The sequence below is a fragment of the Gallinula chloropus genome (genome assembly GCF_964237585.1).
Source record: "Gallinula chloropus genome assembly, chromosome: 14".
Lineage (NCBI taxonomy): Eukaryota > Metazoa > Chordata > Aves > Gruiformes > Rallidae > Gallinula > Gallinula chloropus.
In genome coordinates, this window is record NC_140099.1 from 8,448,591 (window position 1) to 8,472,371 (window position 23,781).

Consider the following 23,781-nt stretch of genomic DNA (forward strand, 5'->3'; position numbering starts at 1 on the left):
TGTGGTTTATCAATGTTTCAGCTAATGGCTGGTGACTCCATAGTAACTTGTTAATATTGAGCTGTTTAAATACTGTATTTCTCTTGTCAGTGCTGTTGTTACATCAAGGTATCTTTTCATTTCAGGTTGCAGTTGTTAAAATGAAGTGTACAGAGCGCATTTATGCAATGAAAATTCTAAATAAGTGGGAAATGCTTAAAAGGGCAGAGGTAAGTAATACAGAGTATTTTTAAAATGGCATTAGGAAAATTACATTGAAGCATTTCCAGATTAGAAAGAATTCTTTCACAAGCATTGGAGCTTCATTCTCTTTTTTTTCTTAAGCTGTTTTAATGCAATCAAGTCTGACAGACCCTTCCAGGCATCTGTTGTTCTCAGCATTACTGTGTATTCGTTTACCAGACAGTCTGCCCTAGTTCTTACTCTGAATTTATTGGCCAGATTTTTGTTTACAATAAAGGCAAGTTAAAGACTACATGAAAGCTGAGATTGGTGCTACTATGACATGTGCAGCTGTATACAAAACCATTATGAAAAGGTTTGGGGTATTTTTTCCCTCCTGCATTCAGAAAGCATACATTAAGGAGCTTTGCATCCCACAGTTTGTAACAGGATTTATATAACTGGTGAAACTATAACTAAATACTTTGGAATGGTGGTTTCAGATTCTAAAAGAAAATGTGTTAAAGGTAAATCAGTTTAAAAACGGTGGTTTTGATGAAAGGAGCTGTACATTGCCACAACAACATATGCAAATGTGATTGGGCACTTCACAGATTAGGAAAGGACCTGCTGAGAGTACGCCATGGGAAGTGGCATATCCTTAGAATACCTACTCCAGCACTGCAGAGGAAAACCTTATGGTGAATGTAATATCACATAAATCAGCAGCTAAAAGAGCAATAGATTTTAGGGGGAAGTTCACTTTGCACAGTCAGTCACACTGGCAGCAGCTCTGTGAAGGGGCGAAGGCTAGCTGCTTGCGAGGGCTGAGCCAGCTGACCCTTCCCTGTCCCATTCTTGTGTCCCCTTCCTGACACCTCCTTCCCCCAGCCTGCCCTTCCTAGTCCCTCCCTTCCTTTCAGGGAGTCAGTGCCAGCTCTTTTCCTCTGAATAAATCTCCTCCCTCTTGTTAAGCCCCTCTTTGCTGCTGCCTTTGACTGATTTAGTCACACTACATCCATGGGTCCCTGCTCCTCTTTGCAAGCAGCGGCAGCCGCTGCTACTCGGCTGTTCTTTGAGCCGTAAGGAGAGTTCACACTCATGGCTGTGCTGCATCAGCAGTTCTGCATTAAAGCCTTCCCCTGTATGGGGGGAATCTGGTGCCCTTTGCACACAGGTTTCACTTGGGTCGATTCATTGGTCAGTATAAATTGATTTAAACCCAATTGCTTCTAGGGGTTCCCAAACTGTAGTGGAAGTACAGCTGTGCTGGCTTACTTCAGTCATTTCTGAAGTGACGTAATTAAGTAGCCTACCTAAAGAATCAAAACATTTACATGCAGAGGTGTCTGAAGAGGAAGAAGGTTATCCACCAAGAAACAGGTATGGATGAGCAGTGGTTTTCTCAGAACACACTTAGGACAAGTAACAGTCTAGCTGAGCTCTCTTTCCACTGACTTTCCCCATCTACAAAGGACAGTAAAGGAGCTGACTTCTCTGCTGTGCCCTTTTATCTTTTCCTGTTCAATTTGCTCACTTAATTTGGCTTTTTTGCATAAGCAGGACATTATAACCTGCATATCATGTTCATAAAACATCTGGGTCTTGAAATTTCCCAAATGTGGTAAAACTGGTTACCTTTTAAAATGCAGCCTGAAAGAATACAGTAGCTTCTTAAAGTGGGCAGTTCCACTGAAAAATGAGACTTCAGGTCTCTTATTATCCACTAGATGAGTGGTCTAAGAAGCATGTTGTTATACTGGTTATACTGGTTTCTGTTCAGTTTGTATGAGGGCTTATAAACAGCGAAAAGTTATCTAAATATTGCTTATTTGTGTACCAGCTGCAAGGAAAAAACCCCATGTGGTCGGAAGCCACTAAAATACAGGAAAGATTAGTGAATATCAACTGACATCCGTAAATGGGCTGCAAGCAAAACTAGGCGTGCCATTTATGTTGATAAGGTGGACCATTTGTATTTGTTGTTCTGACAGCAAAATACATAGTCATTAATGTATTGCTGTTGACAGTTCCAAATAAGTCCTGACAGGCTGATTAGGTAGCCTGTCATGCTTTTTCAAGGCACGTCTCAAGGCCTTTTAAGCTAGTGTAAGCAGAAAAGGAGCGTTTTATACTTTGAATTCGTGATGCAAAGGGTTCAGCGGCTTTACTGGTTTTTGAAGGGTTCATAACATTCCCTCGCTGTTTGAGGTTGCACAGTGAACTGGATGAAGGAACTGATGTCTTTGAAAATAAACAAACTAGTTCTCTGTGTTGGCAGCCTCCCCGTACCGTGGTGCCAGAAGAACCGAGAAGCGCTGTGCTCTGGTGCTGCGGGCAGGGGATAGGATTACTCAGAGCTGCTCTTGCTGCCAGACTTTTTGAGGACTGATGCTTTGGCCTTGCATTCATAAACCGTTAAACCACTCTCAGTTAGCATTTCATTACAGTTTGCATCTGTCTGCACCAATAACTTCACAACGTGGCCACAGTAATGGGGGTCTTCAGTAGAAATGTAAATTGACCTTTGCTTCTCTAGGGGGTAACAAATGGTTGAGATACCTTTAGAAGATGCAATCAGTATATGGTAAGGCTTGTACTACCCAGGAATGCTCCTTCCATGGAGCATTTTCTTGGACATCTGGACAAGTGACAAGGAGGAGAAAAAAAAAATAAAATTACCTAGAATCACACTTGAATCTGCAGCTACCAAATATCCTCTCTCTGAATTGAGGATAGTGGAAGAGTCCTAAGGTCTGCATCTCCAATAAAAACTTTAATATATTTTTATTAAGGAGGACTTGCTTGACGTTTCTGAAAGTTGGTTTTATGTTAAGGTGCTGAGAAAACCTGTTAGAGATTGTTTCTCTGAAGTGTTGCAGTGTGCTGTTTGAAGCAGAGGAGAGATTATTGAAAATGGAATCGTGCTATACTGGACAAAGATAAGACAGCTGTAGTAAAATCTGCTTATTTCCTATAGTGTCTGGAACTGGAATTTTAAGAAAAAGCATACATGAAAAGTATACATGTGTTCACAAAGGACTTTTTCACAAGAACCAGACTTAGTTTCCTGGAGCCATTCTCCTTCTGCTACAGATTTCAACGACAAGTTATCATTTTGCTGTCATTACAAATGCATTATGGAACAAAGATTCAGTGTTGCCTTAGATGTCTTTGTGGGTTATTTGGTGTTTTGGGCATGTGTTGTGTTATTTTAAGGTCACAGTCAGGATTAGAATGACTGAATGCCCGACTATAGGCCTGCAAAGATTCCCTGGTTTGTCACTTGTGCAGACTGAACTCCAATGAATAGAGACCTCTGTTCAGTAATTTTAAATAATCCCATGAAACATCCATATATATTCATGCTGTGAAGACTACTTGTTGGTGTTGACAATGACTTTTCCCCTTTCTCTTCCTTTAGACAGCTTGCTTCCGAGAAGAGAGAAATGTCTTGGTGAATGGAGATTGTCAGTGGATTACTACATTGCACTATGCCTTTCAAGATGAGAACTATTTGGTATGTTTGATTCATTAGCAAATAAGAGCTTTAGGTTACAAAAGAACTTTAATTTTGGTACTTTTAAGGATATTAGTGAGATAAGGCAGTCCACCTCATGCCTTGCAGCAGTGTTTTGACACTTTTTTTTTTTACTTGAAAAAAAACTTCAAAGGACTGGCTGTAACTCCAGGAGACTGGGAAAGTCGTGTAGTACTACAGTATTTAGAGTTTCAGATAAGCAGGTTAAATTAATCTACCCTTAATCAAATATATCGTGCTTAAGTTTAATGTTTTTGCAATTAAATATATTGGGAGGTGTTAACTCTTAAAAAAGTAATAAATATTTTTATTTAAACTTTCAGAATGTCCTGTGTTGGAAAATTTTGTTTAAAAATGACAGAAATTATTTTAAATGCTGTTTTAAAACAGTGACTAAAATGATATTATAAAAGGCTCAGGAAAAAATACCCTATTTTATTAGAAAATTAATAAAATATGTTTTTAAATCAGCAGATTGGTCATCTCAGTAGTTTGAGAGACTTTAGCAACCAAAGGAATTCATTACCTCTTTTGTTTTTTTTTTCTTTAAATGATGGGTTACTAGAACTGTAACATGTACATTCTTCAGTCACAGAAGTCAGGAGAGTGCTGGTTAGGAGCAAAATTTACTACCCAACAAAATTTACTAGCCCAAACAAACTACAGCATCCTGACCCATACAGCTTCCCTGTGGCTACTGAGTCTGCATTTGCAAACCTGCTATTTCTGTAACAACTGACATAGTGTGAAAGTTTTCACCTTCTTAGCAGGCATTAGATGGTACCATTCATGATTATAAATAAGATTAAAGTGTACCAATAAAGGGCTGCCACTGAGGTCAGGAACTAAGCACACCAGAGAGTTAGGAAATACTCAATCTCTTTCTCAGGTGCTGAAACAAAATATTTTGACTGTCACTTTAAAAGTATTTTCAGAGTAACAAGCACATTGTAAGCAAATAAGTAGTTGGGTCTCAGAGCCTCATTTACAGGTGATTTCCACTGAATGCTTTGTGTTAGATCCAGATTTTCAACCTCTTTGTCACTGCCTCATGAGGATAGCTCATAAATTCAAATTCCCACAGAGCCAAACAGCCTTCAAACTTGGGTAAAAATAACAGGACGCACTATAATGTATTTCCAAGTATTTTCTATGAATGTAGCTACCTAAGAAAAAATTTAGTTGTGCCAAGTAGTAGGGATGACAGTATAGAAAGGAATCTTGTGTTGCTAATAGCATTTTATCTAGATCTGCTCCAAGCAAGCTATAGCAGTATAATACATCTAAGTTTCCAAAGACATTAGATGTTGAAGCTTCACTTGACAGCAGAATTTAGACATCTAGCATCTAATTTAAGATCCAGTATCTAAGAAAGCAACGACTCTGCCTGGCAGCCAAAGTCAGCAGATTCCCAGCTCGCCTGAGGTCTTGTTCTGCATGTGCTGAGATGCTGCCTTCCAATTTGGTCTGTTAGTCAGCATCCATCTCATGTAGATGCCTGGTGCTCACAGATGGAGTGAATCTGCATCTCAGTCCCTCTATTGTCAGTGATGCATGAAGAAGTGAAACACTTTCATCCAAAAACCCAGACAGAAGGTTCTTTTCCATACCGTCTTAAGTGGCTCGTTTGTTCAGGGGGTAAAGGATCTCTGTTCAGTTCTCTGCTTGGTTTGAAGAAATTTATAGCTATGTTTTCCCACATGGGAGAGTGCTGCCATGTTACGGAGCCTGAGCAGGTTTGGTTTACTTTTTAGCTGTGGTGCTCATCCTTGATCCTTGTGGAATGGAATGCAGCTGTGAACAAACAGCTGTGAACAGGCATCAGCTTGGTTTTCCAACCTAGAGTGGGTGTTGGTCCCCTGAAAGAGAAAACCATAGGTTCTGGTGTCAGCCCCCACTGATATTTGTACATTATAGCTTGAGATTCTTAAATGCAAAAGCTCCGTAAACTAACCCTAAAGCAGAGAGATGACCTTGGTGTCTTCCCATAATTACGGCTTTGCCATCTTACTCTGGCTGCAAGAGATAAGGTTCAGAATGAGACAAATAAAACATAAGATGTTAAAGCAGAAAAAGTACTGGCTGCCCTTGTAGAGTCAAGAAATACCTGGGGTTTTATTCCCTCTCTTTAATATTAGTATGGCACATGATGATGCAGCACTTGAAGGCTTGGTGTTCCTTGCTTATATTTATTTTCTGTTTCTGTGCCTGTTGTTTTAAAATGGTTTAAAGGCAAATACACCACGTGGTAGCGTTTTCTAAACAACCAACTCTTAAATGACATTATATGGAAATACTAGCATGGTTTTTTCCCTGTTCTTAGAAAGCTTTTGTGGATACAGTTTGAGTAAAGATGGGCTAAGTAAGCCTTTGGTGATTTTGCTGAAGTAGATATGGTATAGGTGAAGGTATAGGTATCCATGAGTATTAAAAACAGTATAGGACCTGAAGTTCTTAATCTCTTCCAGATGCAAATCTCCTAGTTTTCTTGTGACTTACCAGAGAAATTTTTCTTTACCAGTTTCATTCATGAAGAAGGGCATATGTGTGTTTGTCTGCTGTCAGCCTCTTAAAGGTCTCTGAGTATTCATGAGAGTATTTTGGTGTATTTTTTTCTTTGATTTCCAACTACTCTCCCCCTGTTTGACTTCCCTGGAAGAAATGTGATACCTCTAGATTTCAGCATCAGAATAGCCTTTATTTTAATTCCATGTGAAGGGAGAAGTGCCTCCTGGCAAGAAGATTGTTGTGAATTGCAAGATGAATAAAATTTTACTTTCTTACAGAAGAGGTCTCACCATCATCTTCTGATCCAAGTGCCTCATTACATGGGTCAGCTAAGTTCTTGCTGAGTTATACATGCTGTGGGAGCTGAGGGAGGTGCATTACCTTGTCTCTGACAGGCAGGATATTTCAGCTCCCAGAGGAGGCTGTATAAGCTTTCTTAGCCTTGAATTTGAGAGAAAATACTTTAATACAATATCCCCTCTAAAAGATTGCTGGTTCCTATCTGCAGCTTTTTGTTTTTAAACATAATTGTTGTGTGTGTACAGTGTTCCAGCACGTGTTAAAAATTCCTTGATGGGTTATACAATACAAACTGATTGATTTCAGCATGATAGAACTTGCTTATCAGATTAAGATATAATTTGAATAAGATGGAGGAACCCAATAAAATCTATGCATTTCATAGTCTTTTTTTTTAAGCTGAAAGACAGTGAGGAAATGGTCAGTATTATACTTTATGTTCCTTTGTATTCCTATCTGCTTTAATTCCTTCCGTTGTGGAAAATGAATCTCTGGCAGGACAGTGAGTTGCAGATTGCTTTACCTTGAGAAGAAAAATAAGATGTCTGGAAAGTTAATTCCAGAGTAAGCAAAGTTATTCCTAAAACCATGTATCAGACCATCTTGGCAACAAAATGGCTAAAGACTGGTAGTACTAGATAAGGCTGTTATACTGGAAGTGATGGTCTGGATTTAGGTGGATATTGCTAGGAAATAACTAAAATGTAACCCTCATTTTGTGGTATGGGAAACAAATAGCAAGACTGAGTCCTTTTCTTTCATATTACCCTATCTGTGTTGTTTTTTTCAACAGGTAGGATAATGACCTAAAAGTTGTTTACTTTTTAATTGAAATAGGTTCAAAAGAACGTGAATTTTTGATTGGGTTTTATTTATTCTTAATGTCCTGCTGTAGTGCCTCTGGCTTCACAGTGCTTCTGGCTTGTCATGGGCATCCCTAATGTTTATTGTCAGTAAGCTCCTGCCAGTTATGTTATGTATCTATGATGTGGCATGTGCCAAGATGAGTATTTGAGGATATTGCTGTGCCAAGTCCTACTTTTGGAACCAGTAGCAGTAGCATTGAAATGGTACCAAAGCTAAACCTAGTAATGAAATCTGTATTTTAGCCTAAGCTGCGTCAAGTATCATGTGATTTTTTTTTTCCTCCATCCCCTTCACCAGCCTGGTTGCCCTGCTCCAGGCTGGTTAAGGGGCTGGATGGAAAATCACATGAGGAGTGGCTGAAGGAGCTGGGGATGTTTAGCCTGGAGAAGAGGAGGCTGAGGGGAGACTTTATCACCACCTACAACGACCTGAAGGGAGGTTGTAGAGAGGTGGGCGATGGTCTCTTCAGCCAAGTGATAGGAGATGGGACAAGGGGAAATGGCACAAAGCTGGGCCAGGGCACCAGGGCAGGGTCAGATTAGATGTAAGGGAAAACGTTTCACTGAAAGAATTGTCAGAGCCCAGAACAGGCTGCCCAGGGAGATGGTTGAGTCACCATTCCTGGATGTGTTTAAAAAAAGGGTAGATGAGGTACTTAGGAATATGGTTTAGCACAGGACAGGAATGGTTGGACTTGATAATCTTAAAGGTCTTTTCCTACCTTGTAATTCTGTGAAGTAGTGTTATCTTCTTCCTGCATCCTCTGGAAATTGTCAGTTTAAGGGTTGATAACCTATATTAGCTTTGTGATACCAGATCGTTTTCTTTGTTGTTCAGACAGAAATAAACTTGCCCCTGTTTGCTTGTTTGTTGCTGCCATATCTTGGTTATGTGGGGTGGTTTTTTATGGTAGGAACTGAATGCTGATTAGTCCTCCTTACTGTGATGATGAAATGAACATGGTATGGGTTTACACTAAATAAATAAAAGTAATACAAATGTTTTCCAATTCTGACAACTTGCCCTAAGTTTAAGCAAAAAAAAAAAAAAAAAGAAAAAAAAGGAGTGAAAGGGCTGTTTTCAGCAGATAACTGATGAACTTTAACTTTTTTCCTTACCATTTGTATCTTGGTACTTAACTGCTTTATTTCACCTTTTCCAGTATCTAGTAATGGACTACTATGTTGGTGGTGACTTACTGACACTTCTCAGCAAGTTTGAAGACAAGCTTCCTGAAGACATGGCTCGATTCTACATTGGTGAAATGGTGCTTGCTATACATTCCATACATGAGCTCCATTATGTGCACAGGTAAAATACTGTCTCACTTGGGAAAAATGCAGAGTTAATCCTAAAGATACTGCTACATATACACTGCTGTGGGTGCTTGCTTACTATATAATAGCTGTATAAGCTGTTACATTTTAAATATCAAGTTTTGATGGATTGATATTAGAAGCAGTGACATTTATCTGACTAACCTTTCACTAAAGCTTTTATTTTTAATCAGGCTTCTTGACTTATTCTCAATTCACTTCATGAATATTTATCTGCCTTTGCCCAAGCTAACCTAGAAGTTTGAGGCAGTTTGAATTCTCTGCAAATGTTTAGACGTCCTGCGAAATGTGTGCACAGTAAGCCCATGATAACATCAGTGCATGTGTTTATCTATTGCCAGGCTGTTGTCAGTGATGCCCAGTGACATGGGGCACTGGGCACAAACGGGAACACAGGGAGTTCTGTGTGAACATGAGGAAAAACGTCTTTCTGTGAGGGTGACAGAGCTCTGGGACAGGCTGCCCAGAGAGGTTGTGGAGTCTCCTTCTCTGGAGATATCCCAAACCCGCCTAGATGCGATCCTGTGCAACCTGCCCTAGGTGACCCTGCTTTAGCAGAGGATCTCCAGAGATCCAAGTTGCCTCCTAACCCCTGGTTACCAGTCTGAGATTCTGTGATTTACCTGAGGTCATCCTCAAACTCTTTTTAACGAGCAGGCATGAGCCTGTTTGATTGTTTCAGCACACCGGATGCATATTGCAGATCACTGCCTACCATCCTGTTAACTTCAGTTGTGTTCTGTTGTAGTTGAGAATACATCATATTCCTCATTCCCTGTCAGAGGAAATGGGTCAGGAAAGTAGAGTACACTTTGTATGCTGCTTTTTTGGCAAAAAGATGAGATGCTTAAATTCTATAATACTGTGAGTAAATGAGGGCAACACGTGGGGATTTTAAGGTGTTATGGACTCAAGAGACACCACTGCACCCATTTCTGCAGAAGGTGGCCCGACTAACTGAGGAGCTGCATCTTTGCATGGGGCTGGATGAACGTCTGTGGTGGCTGTAGGGATGAATGGCTCTGAGGCCAAAATAAATGCTTTGAGTAGGACATGTACAAATGCCCAAGAAATTACTGCTTGGCAACTGGAATGGATTAGGAGGAAGCACGATTGCTCTGGAGAGGATTTCAAGGACCCTTTAAAGGCTTGTATGACCTGTTAGCTGTAGATAGGAAACAGTGGAGTTCCGAGTCAAGGCACTAAGCTTTTCTGAACAGAAGCAGTGTCCCCTTAGGCAAGTAAGATCTGCATGCAAAGCAGGAAAGCATAGATCTGTTGGATGAGATTGGCCCTGGCTTCTAATGGCACTGTTAGTGGTGTTCTTTAAAAAACTAACAAAGGAAAAAAAATGGTTTGTAGTTGTGTGTGAGCTTTAATAGTCCTCTGCACCTACTCAGCTTGACTTGTGGGTTTATGGGGCTGTAAGGGAATCTTGGCAATATCTGGAACTGAAGTATATGGATTAAGCTTAACAACAGAAATTACTAACGAGTTTATTGGGAAAGCATAGTCAGATGGTCTAATTCTCTGGGTTATTCATATTTTTCTGTATTATAATAAGTATGTATTTAATTTATGTTGACAGGCATAACTTGATATTTGCCATTTTGTCTTAATACTGCTAATGAGCAACAGTATTTGAAGTTTCAATAATTAATTGCAAATCATTAGCTCATGGTTAAAAAGTGTTAATTCAGGTTTGGGTTATGTTGAAAAAAATTATCAGTTTGGCAGGATTTTTTACACGTCTGAGGACCCTTTGTTAAACCTACCATAGTTGTCTGCATAAGTCTACTCAAGAGGGAAACTGTGGTATTCGGCATCTTAAAAACCAGGCATCAGCACATCTATGTAGCAAGCTCTATTACAGCACAATTTTTCACCTTGTTCCTAGTAATTCTAGTCTCTTCCTCAAAAATTAGGCTGAAGCTGTTGACAATTTATAATTTTTTGAGCACCTATAGTAGCATTTGGAAACAAATACAGTATTTCATGGTGCGACAAAACTGGTGGGCTTGAAGTAAAGCATATGTGAGTTTAGTACTAATACATAATATTATTCAAATAATTATCTCAAAAAATAAAAAAAAACAAACCACAAATCAATGCATTTGTAGGTTTGGTTACCTTTCTTGGCTAGCTCAGATAAAAAATAATATTTCAAAATGGCACGGTGATATGCTAGTGTATTGGGAGCTGATCCTGGGCAGTGCTGGCTAAAGAAAGAACAGGTATGAGAGAGAAAATGGTATGAGTTACCTGCAAGACTTGGATGTTCTAGAGGTAGTGGAATTCAGTTGTTTGTAGGGTAACTGCCATGTTTACACAGGTTGCAAGGCTCTCTAGGAACCCACAAAAGAAGATGTGCTGTGTAGTAAGTCATGTACAGAAAGTTTGAATAGAAAGTGAAAAATACTGGCCAACAAAAATGCTGGACAAAATTTAGAGAAGCAGTAAAGAAGTTAGAAGTTGGCTATAAATCTTGGTGAAAAACATTAGATTCAAATACCTCCTTTTCTCTTGTCTTTCTAAACAATATATTGTGATGCATATAATCTGGGAATGATGTTGATGAAGTAAACTCTATTGTATGACTCACTAAATGTCTGGTTATTTGACCATTCAAAGTTCAACTTTGTGCTGGAATCTGTGATATAATCTAAGGCTTCAGTTTTGTGGGCAAAGTTGTAAGTTCAGTGGGAGGAGAGGTGTGTAAATATTGCAATAAAAAAAGTTTCCATCCACGGATACCCCAACATAACATTTATTTTTATTCTGATGCAAGAATAATCTTTACAATCAGAGCAAATATTTCATGTCTTTCTATTATAACAGGGACATAAAGCCTGATAATGTTCTCTTGGATGTGAACGGCCACATACGACTGGCAGACTTTGGGTCCTGTCTGAAAATGAGTGAAGATGGCACAGTATGTATGAAGCGAGATTTGAGTTTCTGGTAGTGGGACCTTTTAAGTAATGCACTGCTCAACATATTTATAAAAGCATTTTTGACATCTCTGTTTCTTTGTTTTAAAGACTGCAACCTTTCAAAGTTATACTTTCTACCTTTTACCTTTTCTCCTACTGGACATTCGAGTTCTCATGAGATCTTTATGAACTATGGAAAGACCCTGTGTTAAAGAAAGATAGAAGTTTGATGTTGTTTGTGTGCTGGAATCATAGGTGACCTAGCAGTCATGACAGACTTGAAGTACTAAGTCTGCCAAAAGGAGGAGATAATTAATAAGCAATTTATTTGATAGCACTTTTACAAAAGGAACAGTGACATTATGGTAATGGGCCATCTCATGCACCACATTGGGTCTGTCCCTAAGAGTTAAATCACTCGTGAGGTTTGTTGTTCATTTTGCTTAGCCAGGGTGCTTCCAGAATTGCCAGTCCTGCCAGAGCATGGCATGCAACATCACTCATCGATTTTGGCACAAACTCAGGTCTTGTTGACATGCTGTAGTCATAAAATATGTCAAAGATTTACCATAATAAAATGCAGACTGAATTGGAAGGAGCCATTATAACTCCGTCAGACCTGAGAACATCCTCCTAGAGGTGTGAGCTGCTCTGCCACCACCCTGATGGGTCAGGGCTTCCCCTCTATTTGGGCACGGGGCAATTCCCCGCCTCACACGTGTATTGCAGCCCATTGCTCATTATGCAATAGGCATTAAACTAATTCCTGATGTAATACAAATAGGGAACTACTAGTCCTGGGACCTTGTTTTACGATCTTCAAATGAATCTGTAAAACTTGGGCGTAAGACTTGAGCTCTTTGCTTATTCACTTTTCATTTCAACTTGTGGAGGCCAGTTGGAATTTTCAATATAGTATATACAGACACAAAGGCAAAATGTGTTCTCCTCTTGTCTTTTGGCTTTCACAACAGCTGTGATTATTTTGGGTTGCTGCTGTTTTCAGGAAAAAAAACTATATCAACTGATCTTATGTAGAAGTGGACTGAAACATAATTTTTGCAGACTTTGTTACTTTCTAAATATTTTCTTTATGTTGTTGCTGTGATCTTATAAATCTCTCCCAACATCATGTCCCACTGTCTCTCCTTGTCAGAAACACTAGTGTGTGAGAGAGGTGCTGAGAGAACTGGAAAACTTACAGGAATTATGTTTGCCTTCTTTTTAAGGTACAGTCATCGGTGGCAGTGGGAACACCTGACTACATCTCTCCTGAGATCCTGCAAGCAATGGAAGATGGAATGGGCAAATATGGGCCTGAATGTGACTGGTGGTCACTGGGTGTCTGCATGTATGAAATGCTCTATGGTGAAACACCCTTTTATGCAGAGTCATTAGTGGAAACCTACGGGAAGATTATGAATCATGAAGTAAGAGCTATACTAAATCTCTGTATTCATTGAGTTTACAATGTTGGTAGAGAAATTGTTATCACTTAGGTATAGAAAGGATATTGGTTCTCTGCTTTTTCTGATACTTAGAACCATATTCTGTAGGTTTGGTGGTGCTGATTTTAGGAATGTTTGCTTTTCTGAACTGCAGGAATTGAATTCTTTGTCAAATTAATTTTTTTCCCTAAATGCTGATGTTCATGTTGAAAAATCTAAGCAGCCATCACAGAATCAAAATAGAAACCAAATCTCACACTAGGCCCACTGAAAGTTCCCCCTGGACCGTGCAGGAGAAGTGAAGCCATGTTTTATGTTTTACCAACACGGCTGTGTACTTTCTTCTGTCACGCTGGTAACAGTACAAGAAAGGAACAGGCAAGTCAGCCAGCATAGACATGAGCTGCATGGAGAACACGACATTGGAGGAATTTGCCTGCAGTAGAAGTGGTAGAAAAATGTGAACTTGAACTGCATTGAAGAACATGAGGTTAGGGGTTTTGTCCGGGGTTAGAGTGGTAGAGAAAAGCCAGAACTTCTGGGTGCAATTTGAATATTAAAGGCTAAGAACAAACTGGTTCATGGTGTCCTTTCAGGAGCTGTATTAGGAAGACGTGCTTATGTTCATATTCATCCTCTGTTGCCAGAAGCTGTTGTGCAGGGCGTATTGAGTGCAATTTACTGCTGGTTATAACGCTGTGTTCTCACAGCGAAGTGGTGTTGGGTAAGATGTGAAATCCTTGCTGGAGCTTGGCACCCTTGCTGTGATGAATATGAATGTCTTTTGCTTTAATTTCTTCAGTGAACTGGGTGTAAGTGTAACCAGGATAAATTCTGTCTACCTGGTTCTTAAACTACTTTTTAGGAAGTTTGAAGCTGTCCAATGAACTTAATATTTCAATCTCATTTGGATGCACAGTCATTACGATTTTATGTTTTTCAACTGAAGTTTGAAAGTTTAATTTGAGTTATGCTCATATGGTCCCTAACAATCTCATTTTAAACTGGAAAACAGCATTATAAAAAGGTAGGTATGTTGTCACCCTTTATTGAAAAAGCAAACCATAAACCCCTTTGTGACTGTGCAGTGGAAGTAGTAGCAAGCTAAAATACAGGAAAAGGTTTTTTTTCCTGATTCTTGTCTAGAGTAATTTCAGCTGTTAGTGGTAAGTACTTGCTTAGATCTTCTGTTCCCTTATAATATAAATCTTTGCTAAGTTATATTTTTGTAAGTAAATAGCTATTTAACCTCTACATTAGAGAAATGTATCCTTACATGTACGAGCTTTCTGTGGAGAATTTACTAGCTTCATTGCTTTTTGAGCTTAAATTAATAAAATCTGAAGGAGTACATCTTCAGAATGTTGATAGATCTGTGACTGGGAGTACCTGTGAGGATCTGCCTTTATTGTCTGATCTTAATATATTGTAGTGTGTCAAAATTCCCATTTAAAAAACCCCAAAAGTAGTTTGCTTTTTCTGAATAGAGTTACTGTAATTGCAGTTAGTTTCAGAGAGATACGTGTAAGAGATTGAGAAATGATTACCTGTCCTCAAATCCACTTTAAGACCAAAAGTCTATCACTGACTGTAACACGTTGTGCACGCTGGAACTAGAACAAGGTTTGACTATTCACTTCCAGTTTTACTGCAGTAACTTAGCATGTTCTTTTTGAAAGCCATAGAATGGATTCCTTCTCTCAAAATTTATCTATATGTTTTGTTTTCTAGGAACGATTTCAGTTTCCATCCCACGTTACAGATGTATCTGAAGAAGCAAAAGATCTAATTCAGCGACTGATCTGCAGTAGGGAGCGCAGACTAGGACAGAATGGAATAGAGGATTTCAAGTCTCATGCGTTTTTTGAAGGATTGAATTGGGATAACATCCGAAACCTAGAAGCACCTTATATTCCAGATGTTAGCAGTCCTTCTGACACCTCAAACTTTGATGTAGATGATGATGTATTAAGAAATCCAGTGAGTCTTCTTTTAAATATTACTAATGCGAGTATGCAGCCTTGCTGCACTGTGTGCAACCTTGCTGCACTGTAGCATAGTGGTGAGCACGTGTTTCAGAATAAATGAGGGATTTTGTTTAGTTTTAATAAGAAGTAGAGGATTCCTTAATAAGCTGTGCTAATAAAATAAAGTTTTGTTTTAAATTCCAGAAAGTCATGAAACAGATTCCTGATCCTAGTAAATTTAGTGATACTTTCATTTGGATATGCACTGCAGTGCACCCTTACCATGATGTGCATGTGGTGCTGTTACTGCAGTGTGGTGAATGAATGCTTAGAGCTGTCTTGAGAAATTTCAAAAGCAGGAAAGCTCATTAACCTGTCACCGTTTGTATCTGAACTATATCTGAACATTTTGGCAGATGCTACCATTTAGGAAAGCAGCACATGATTTCTGATAACCCAAAATGCTGGAGAAAGAAAAAACCGTGAATTTCCAACAATTGAAATTACTCTTTTCCATGTTTTAGCATTAAACAAACACAGTCAGTCAAAATAAAAACATTTTGGTGGGGAAAAATCCTTTAATTACCCATTTAGTTTACCTTTACAAGGACCTTGTATATGGATTTATTCCTTTCCAAAGGTGTAAACTGTCTTCAGAAATACATGTACATTCTTTGTGCAGCTTGCTGCTACTTCTCCACTCACTTAAGAACCATGAGGTTGGCTTTAGGAGTGGGGAAGTTGTGGAGTCCCTGTTGTGTAGTAATTGACAAACTCCATTCAGGAGCAGCAGAGGGCTTTTGTGGTGATCTGTTCATCAGCTTGTATTCCAAGAAATAAAGAGATTTTGGCATGTTTTCTGATTGCATGCTAAAGTTAACAACGTGAATTTTTGTGCCAGTTCAGTTTTAATTAGTAACTTGAAATTTAGGGGTGTTTTTTAATGGTTGCATTGTGCTTTGAACTTGTTGAAATGCTGCCTGTTCAAGAGGCTTCTAAATTCAGGTCATTATATTTAGTGACCTAATCCAAAATAAAATTCATCCAGGGACAATGGAAGGCCATACAATGAAACATAACTGCCAATTGTGAATTGGTATGTGCTAAGAAAAGTCTTTCCATTAGCTGTCTCTGTGTTTTGGGGTTTTTTTAACCATAAGGCTAAATCAAATGCCTTTAGCTCTGTGTGGGTTCTCTGGGGTTTTCATGCATGTTGTTTTCATTCAGGAAGTGGTGCCACCGAGTTCTCATACGGGCTTCTCTGGATTGCATTTACCATTCGTTGGGTTTACCTACACAACTGATAGGTAAGCAAAAACACGTTGCTCACTAAACTTGTTTCCCAAATACAACTAATTCAAAGAAATTCTCATTTTTATAAAGGTGTAGAAAGGTTGATGTCCATAAATGTACCTGCAGATAAGTGGACCTTTAGGACTTGGACTTGATCCTTATGGGTCCCTTCCAACTCAGTATATTGTATGACTCTCCGTTTCTTCTTTTTCCTTCCCCAAGTGTCTGAACATATTTTTCATCATGCTGCCAGGATGAGATGCTTTTGTATTTAATACTTTATGCATTTGAAATGGATGAAAAGCAAGTAACACATTTAGTCTCTTAAAAGTGGGTATAAACTTGCAGTTCCATTGTTGAGAGGCTGTGAGCAAGTCCTGTCCACAGCACATGTGTGCCAGCAGCAGTTTAGGCATAGCTCTTTGCTCCAAAGTTCTGCTGGCAGGCTAAGTTAGCGTCGTGTTCTGTGCATGGGCAAAGTGGCTCATTTGGAAATGGCTTTAATGTGACCTCAGAGATCCCTCAAACATATAGTTGTCTCTAATCTTACGGTTATTCTGATCTGTTTGTTTTCCCTTCACTGGGGTTTGTTACCCCACGCATTTCAGAAAGAACACGGTACACACTCCTCATCCTTTTCAGAGTTAAATCATGTGGCTCTACTTAAATCCATCTTTGTCTGACTTGAAACGTAACTTTTGGGTTTGTTTCTCAGCTCTCTCAGCGCAGGTACACTTCCCATTCTGCTTTCTTTGCTGTCGGGTGGTAGTAACCATTGGCATAGGAGAGTTAACATTTTTGGTCATTTAGGCAGTTTGTGAAGTGAATGTACAGCAGCATCACTGAAGCCCAGGATGCAAGTGTCTCTAGTTCTGCTGCAGCATACATGGTATCTAGGGAATAATAATTTATCTACCAATAGCTGCAATTACTGCACTAATTGTTCTTGTAAATTTAAGGTGCGTGTTTGGTGGAATCCCAGCATGTCACTGCTCCAGACTACTGTGAGTATTTATTGAAATGTTCTAACTTATGTATTTGCAGCTCTTTATCTGATAGAGGCACTTTAACAAGTGCAATGCAGTCTGACACTGTAACCAAAGATACGGATGTGCAGCGTGACGTAAAGAACACTTCACAAATAGAAGGCTACGAAAAGAAAATACGGAAATTAGAGCAGGAGAAGCAAGACCTGAACAGAAAGCTGCAAGGTTGGTGCTTTAGGTTTACTGCTGTTCTCAGCTTTCCTCATTAAGAGGAATTAGAATGTATTTTATTGAAAATACTTTCCTTTCTTTTCTCATTTTAAGAATCTACACAGACAGTGCAGAACCTCCAAGGTCCAGTGTGCGTTACAGGGAATACAAGTCGAGATAAGGAGATAAAAAAATTAAATGAAGAAATTGAACGGTTGAAGAACAAATTAACAGGTGAGCCTCTGGCATGGTGGTTATAGTAATGCAATTTATTTTGTTACTCCTTGTAATATGTACTGTGTTTTAGCAATAAGTAGAATTAATATTCTGGAGATGCTACAAAAAACCTAACTCTTTTAAATGCCTCAATATTAAGAAGCATTTCAGTTTTTCCAGATGAGCACTTAACTTTTTCTTCCACTTGCTTGGCCTGCTAGCATACATTACCACAGGGAATCTAGAATATGATGAATTGTGTGGATGAGTTCAGTTAAATATTTTGTGCGATGTTTGTTTCCTAAAAAATCTCAGGAGATCCTATTCTCTTACTCCTCCTTTTTTGGGGGGGAGTATTGTTTTGGAGAGGTTTTACTTGGAGGTGGGTGTAAGAGACGCTGGGGAGAGATTAGTTGTTCTTCAGAAACATAAGGGGATAGGTAGGGGATGTATAACAATAGTTCACATTTAAATATTTCTGAGCTCCTGCTCCCTTTGTGTTTCTGTCTGGTGATGCATTAATTAGGAAGCACCGAGCTTTGCAGAAAAACAAATACTGGCATCTGTCCTGAGAGAAGACTGACTCATCCATATCACTGAAAATCTGTTGCTTGACAATGCTATTAGTTTACCCGTACAAACCTCCTGTTAGTGTTTAATTTTCCTAAGTGGAAATGAGTGATAAACAAAATGGTAGTTTTGGATCCTAATGACCTAGCTGAGAGGTTAGCAGGGGCCTGTAGAATAGTGTGAGTGAATGCAGATGCTGAGTTTGCTGATGATGATTTTCCACGCCCCCCACCGTTTGGCAGTGTACCCCCTCCGTAGGTACAGGCATTGCAAGAATCAGCACAGCTCTCCTAAGTAGATTGTCCTTCCAAAAAAAGAAGCTATTCTTAGGGATTCTAGAATCAGGTTTGAGTCAAAATAGAACAAGGTGCTACTTCAGCCCATGGTGTCCTGTTAAATTTAAAAACTATCTGTATATTCTGTTTTAAAAAGAAGTGTTGGTTGGTGTAAAGTGGGAGGGTGTTTGTGTTTAAGTGAGAAAAGGTGTAGTACCGTAACCATTACAGCTGTGCTTGGATCCCTGCATGGATAGGTCCAGGTTCCTGTTCTGCCACAGGCATCAGTGAAACTTGAGTGAGACAGTTACTCCCTGGGCAATTTCTTATGTGCTTGTTTAAAAGAAGTAATAATTACAACAAATGGAGAATGGCAGTTGATTTTCTTACCAGCTCTAAGGCTGACCAGAAATATATAAAGGTGGTTAGTCTGTTACATTCAAAGATGATCATTTCAAATCAAGTTTGTTTCATTTTACTGGAGAGTAAAGGGCGAATTACAGGGAGAACATACTGCCATAAATATGGGCAGTCGGGTCATCAGGCTGCCTCACACAGGATGATATTTTCATCCCAGTCTGTGAGTTCTTGTCTTCTGTAAGAAATAAATAGTCCTCTCCTGTCTTGCTGGATGCACTGGTGACTGTGACTTTTCTTGTCAAATAATGAAAACCAGTTTTAGTAATTTACCTCCGAAACAGAATTCCAACAACTCAAGTTCATTTCAGTGTTTTCAAGGGCTAGATATTGCATTCTTCAAAACAAAACAAAGCTCTGTGCTAAGGTGTTTTTTTCACACTCTCTGGTAGGATTTCTTCAATGGACTGAGGAAGTACAAATTACATGGAGCTGTTGATGCCCCCAGATTATCTTAAGCTGTCTAAAATGGTGGGAACAGGGGAAAAAGTTGCTTTTCCAAGCAAAGTGATGCCAGTTTGAGTAATGTTGCTTGCTTTATTGGTGTAAATGAGTGACCAGTTCCCTTTTTACTATATTTTAATCTTCAGATATAAGTAAACTGGAAGGACAGCTTGCAGACGCTGTGGCGTTTCGACAAGAACATGAAGACTCTATACATAAATTGAAAGGACTAGAAAAACAGTGCAGAGTGCTGCGGCAAGAAAAGGAGGACCTCCATAAGGTATGGATGCAAAGATAGATACATTTAAAAATGGTCAGGTGAAGTAATTACAGAACAGTTATGTCGTGATTGCAGTTTTAGTGTTTTAAATGCTGGGTTTTATATTGAGACAGTAATGAACCTGTTCCTTTCATTAGTAATACAGTGGTGCTCCAAAGTAACACTTTCTCCTTTGGAAGTTAATAGGTATCTTATTTATTTTTAATGTGTTCTGCTAGGTGGAACAAAAACCTGAAGAAGTAGCCTTAGTTTAACTTTTTAATTATTCTAAGCTGTTTCAGTAAACACAGGAGTTCAATTCAGATCTGTGGCTAGTCCTCAATCCTGTAGATACCAAAAATCATGCATGCATATGTATGTGTATGAAAGAGTTAATAGAGCTAGGTCATTGCTCAAGCTTGAGCCCACTTACTCTTTGTAATGCCACAAGGTTAATTACTGCTTGAGGCTGAGGATGACTTCTGTGTAACTGCTGAGTTTATTTACTGTTGTGTAAATTACACCTTTGCTTCCTAAAAGGTAACAGTATCTTAGTTTAAGTCAGCAAAATATTTTGCAGTGAAGTAAACAGGGTGTTGTGTATCAAAAAAAGCTACCTGTACTCACACAGCTAGTTCTGGAAAAGTCTAGCAGCTGTAACATTGACCTGGCATTTAAGTGAACCCAAAAGTAATCCGATGGCCAGAATCTGGTCCCCTAGAATTTGTCAGTCTCTCTTCTGTCTGTTAACCAGTGGTAAGAGTTATAAGGGTTATTCACCTGTATGTATGTATGAGTAGCAGAGAAGGGAGATCAGCTCCTTCTGGTTTGAACACATGCCTTTTGGAAAGCTAATGAATGTTCCTGCATTCCTAACAGCAGAAGTCTTAAGTCCATTGGTCAGTATGCATTCATTGTGTTGTCTAGTTGTGGTCTTCTCAAATACTGCCACCCCTCCCCCTTCTCAAATTATTTTATGTGGAGCTTTAGATTTCTATTTTAAGTTGTTAATTTCTAGCTACTTGATGTAAAGGAAACAGCTTTTATACTGTCAGTTAAAATATTAGAGTTTCGTAGCACGTTCTAAGGTATCTTCCTCAGGTTTCTGAATACTTTCACAAGATTTGCTGCTGCAGAGTCTGTGCCAATGCAATATATTTGATTGACTGTGCTTGCTGCTAAAACATTCCTTTAAAAATAATGACCATTGTGCAGTTACATGGTGGTAATCTGAAATTAAGTTCTTTAGAAGCAAAGTGACCTTGTGTGGTCAGATTTGTAAGATTTCTTGAACAGCAAAAGTACGCCAATCCAGAAGCAGAGAAACTGGAGACTTAATGTACTGCTGCTGCTTATCCAGAAGAAAAAAACACTTCATGTAAATATTGTAATTACTGTTTGAAAATTATGTGAGGTGGTTGAACTTTCCAGTCATGCTCACGTAGGTCCACTTTCTTCTTGAAACGAATCTCTGGAGTCCAAATGACTTCATTAATATTATTGTAATTTTTGTTTAAACCAGCAACTTGTAGAAGCCTCAGAGAGATTAAAGACACAATCCAAAGAATTGAGAGATGCCCACCAGCAAAGAAAGCTAGCTGTGCAGGAGTTCTCTGAGCTCAGTGAGAGGATGGGAGACTTGCGGTCCCAGAAGCAGAAGCTGTCCCGCCAGCTTCGTGACAAAGAAGAGGAGGTGGAAGTGAGCATGCAGAAGATTGATGCTATGCGACAGGACATCCGTAAATCAGAGAAGATCAGAAAAGAGGTACTGTGCTGGTTTGGGCTGGGGTAGAGTTAATTTTCGTCACAGCGCCTAGCATGTGGTTTGGATTTGTGCTGCAAACAGTGTTGGTGACACAGGGATGTTCCAGTCGCTGCTGAGCAGGGCTTACACAGAGCCAAGGCCTTTGCTGCTCCTCACTCCACCCCACCAGTGAGTAGGCTGGGGGTTCACAAGGAGTTGGGAAGGGACACAGTTGAGACAGCTGACCCCAGCTGCCCAAAGGAATATCCCACACCATATGGTGTCATGCTCTGTATATAGAGCTGAGGGAGAAGGAGGAAGGGGGGGTGTTTGGAGTTATGAATTCCTGGGTTTGCTTTGCTTGTGTGCAGCTTTTTCTTTACCTGCTATCTGTGTTTATCTCAATTCATGTGTTTTCTCTTTTACCCTCACAATGCTCTCCCCCATCCCATGGCTGGGGGATAGTGAACAAGTGGCTATATGGGGCTTAGGTGCCAGCTGGGGTTAAATGATGTCAAGAAGCTTGATAAAATAGTTCAAAATAACATGTTCCAGCTGCTGCTTATCCAGTAATAGCATATATGTATTTCTCTTTACAAATTGGGACTGTTAACAATAATTTCCTCTGTCCATCTATAAGATATTGCCCCAAAGAAACTACCCTGGTAACTCTTCCATATAACTCTGCTACAGCTCACAAAATAAATCTGTTTCTAAATGTTTTAATCCAGAAACAAACCAAGTCATCTTTTTTGTTTGTACTCAGGCTGATTTTAATCAGGAGGAAACTATTCTTGCTGTATGGCCAGACTCTAGTTCTTACATTTAGATTCTTGTAGCCTCTGACTCATAGCTTAAGGTCTTGATGTGCTTTAAGGTTGGAGTGTTCTGGTGACTTTTTTTTCCCCCCAGCTGCATTTTTCTCTTCAACTGGAGGGAAGAACAGTGACACAGACTGAATAGCTGGTTTTCCTTCATCTGTAGTTAGTCATTGTTGAGAATATCTGTCATATCTTTAGGCAAGTTAATTTCCAATTAGTATTCTAGGTGGTTTATAGCTTTATATGAGATGATGTGGGTAACAAAGAGAGCGTAAGAAACATCTATTGTGGTTAACCCAGAGTGTTATAATCATTGAAAAATCATCAAATCTTAGGTGTTATCTGGGTGAACTGCAGAAGAGAAATTCAAGAGCTTCGTAAGCATTGCTAGAAAACTGCTAGCAAATGGAGAAGTAGTTTATGAAAACGTAGTAAGAGATGAAGTTTCTCAGACTTCTATCCATGAATAAGAAGTGGTAGGTAACTGGGAAAGGCAGAGGTGTTTGCAGCACCATATTTGATGTGTAGGACTGTGGCACTTCATCTCTAGAGCAGAATGCAGTGGGCATTCGTATGTTGTTGCTTATTCAGTTAAATATTTCCATGCAGGGCTTTATAATCTGTCTTTGGACCTTACAGATCCCTCTGTTCTCCTTTTCCTAATAACTCTCAATCTGCTATTCAGACCATAGTCTGAAAGTTCATTATCTTGTCCCATAATTCTAAATACAGTTCTTTTAAAAACAGTTTTACTGGTTGAATTTGAATACAGGACATATCTTACTCTTCCTGTAAGGTTTTAACATTGTGCCACTGCTGCGTAAATTGCAAGAGTTGCCTTAGTTGCCACTGGATCGACTTTCTGATTAACTCTAAAGTCAAAAGGCACATGATCAAGCTTACTTTGTTCTATAATTGCAAGGTAAAACTGTTCAGTGTTTGTATTTTCAGTATTTTGCAGTAATTTGGCTCAAAAGTCAGGATTTTTAAGCTGCTTTTAAGTCTGAGGCACAGAGCTGACCTGTGAAAGCAGGAGGCTTTCTTCTTTAACACCCTCCTAGTGCCATTTCCTTCTCTTGGCATTAACAGGAGCTGCAGTTATCCCTGCACATACTTGCTGTAGTTCTTATCAGTACAAAAAGTCATATAGGAACAGTTTTACTGCGTGAGCCAGATGGATGCCTGGATCAATGAAGGCAAAACAGTCATGACAATCTGAGATGATTGTAATTGTGGTGTAATGTAAAATAAAAATAAGGAAAGACTTTCTGCTCATCTGTATGGGGGAAAGGAAATGAACAAGATGGGTGTGTTGAAATGACCTAAAGTTACTCTCCTTGCAGCTGGAAGCCCAACTTGAAGAAGTTGCAGCAGAAGCATCAAAAGAACGCAAGCTTCGTGAGCACAGTGAGGTCTTCTCCAAACAACTGGAAAATGAACTGGAAGCTCTAAAGGTTACATGTTTTTTGACAGTCTTTTTACT

The 23,781-nt window shown here is 39.2% G+C and overlaps 1 protein-coding gene across 2 annotated transcripts in view; it reads left to right on the forward strand.

Annotated features, from left to right (window-relative positions):
- The window catches only part of CDC42BPB (CDC42 binding protein kinase beta), a gene marked incomplete at its 5' end in the record, with an annotated part of 91,651 nt that overhangs the window by 39,306 nt on the left and 28,564 nt on the right, over nt 1-23,781 (forward strand). For both annotated transcript variants that reach the window (XM_084270369.1, XM_084270370.1), the window contains 12 exons: nt 126-209; nt 3,587-3,682; nt 8,541-8,689; nt 11,554-11,647; nt 12,878-13,078; nt 14,828-15,076; nt 16,291-16,370; nt 17,401-17,567; nt 17,667-17,786; nt 19,621-19,754; nt 21,256-21,498; nt 23,642-23,752. In XM_084270369.1, coding sequence (XP_084126495.1) covers nt 126-209; nt 3,587-3,682; nt 8,541-8,689; nt 11,554-11,647; nt 12,878-13,078; nt 14,828-15,076; nt 16,291-16,370; nt 17,401-17,567; nt 17,667-17,786; nt 19,621-19,754; nt 21,256-21,498; nt 23,642-23,752 — 1,728 coding nt within the window. The remainder of the gene's footprint in view (nt 1-125; nt 210-3,586; nt 3,683-8,540; nt 8,690-11,553; nt 11,648-12,877; nt 13,079-14,827; nt 15,077-16,290; nt 16,371-17,400; nt 17,568-17,666; nt 17,787-19,620; nt 19,755-21,255; nt 21,499-23,641; nt 23,753-23,781) is intronic.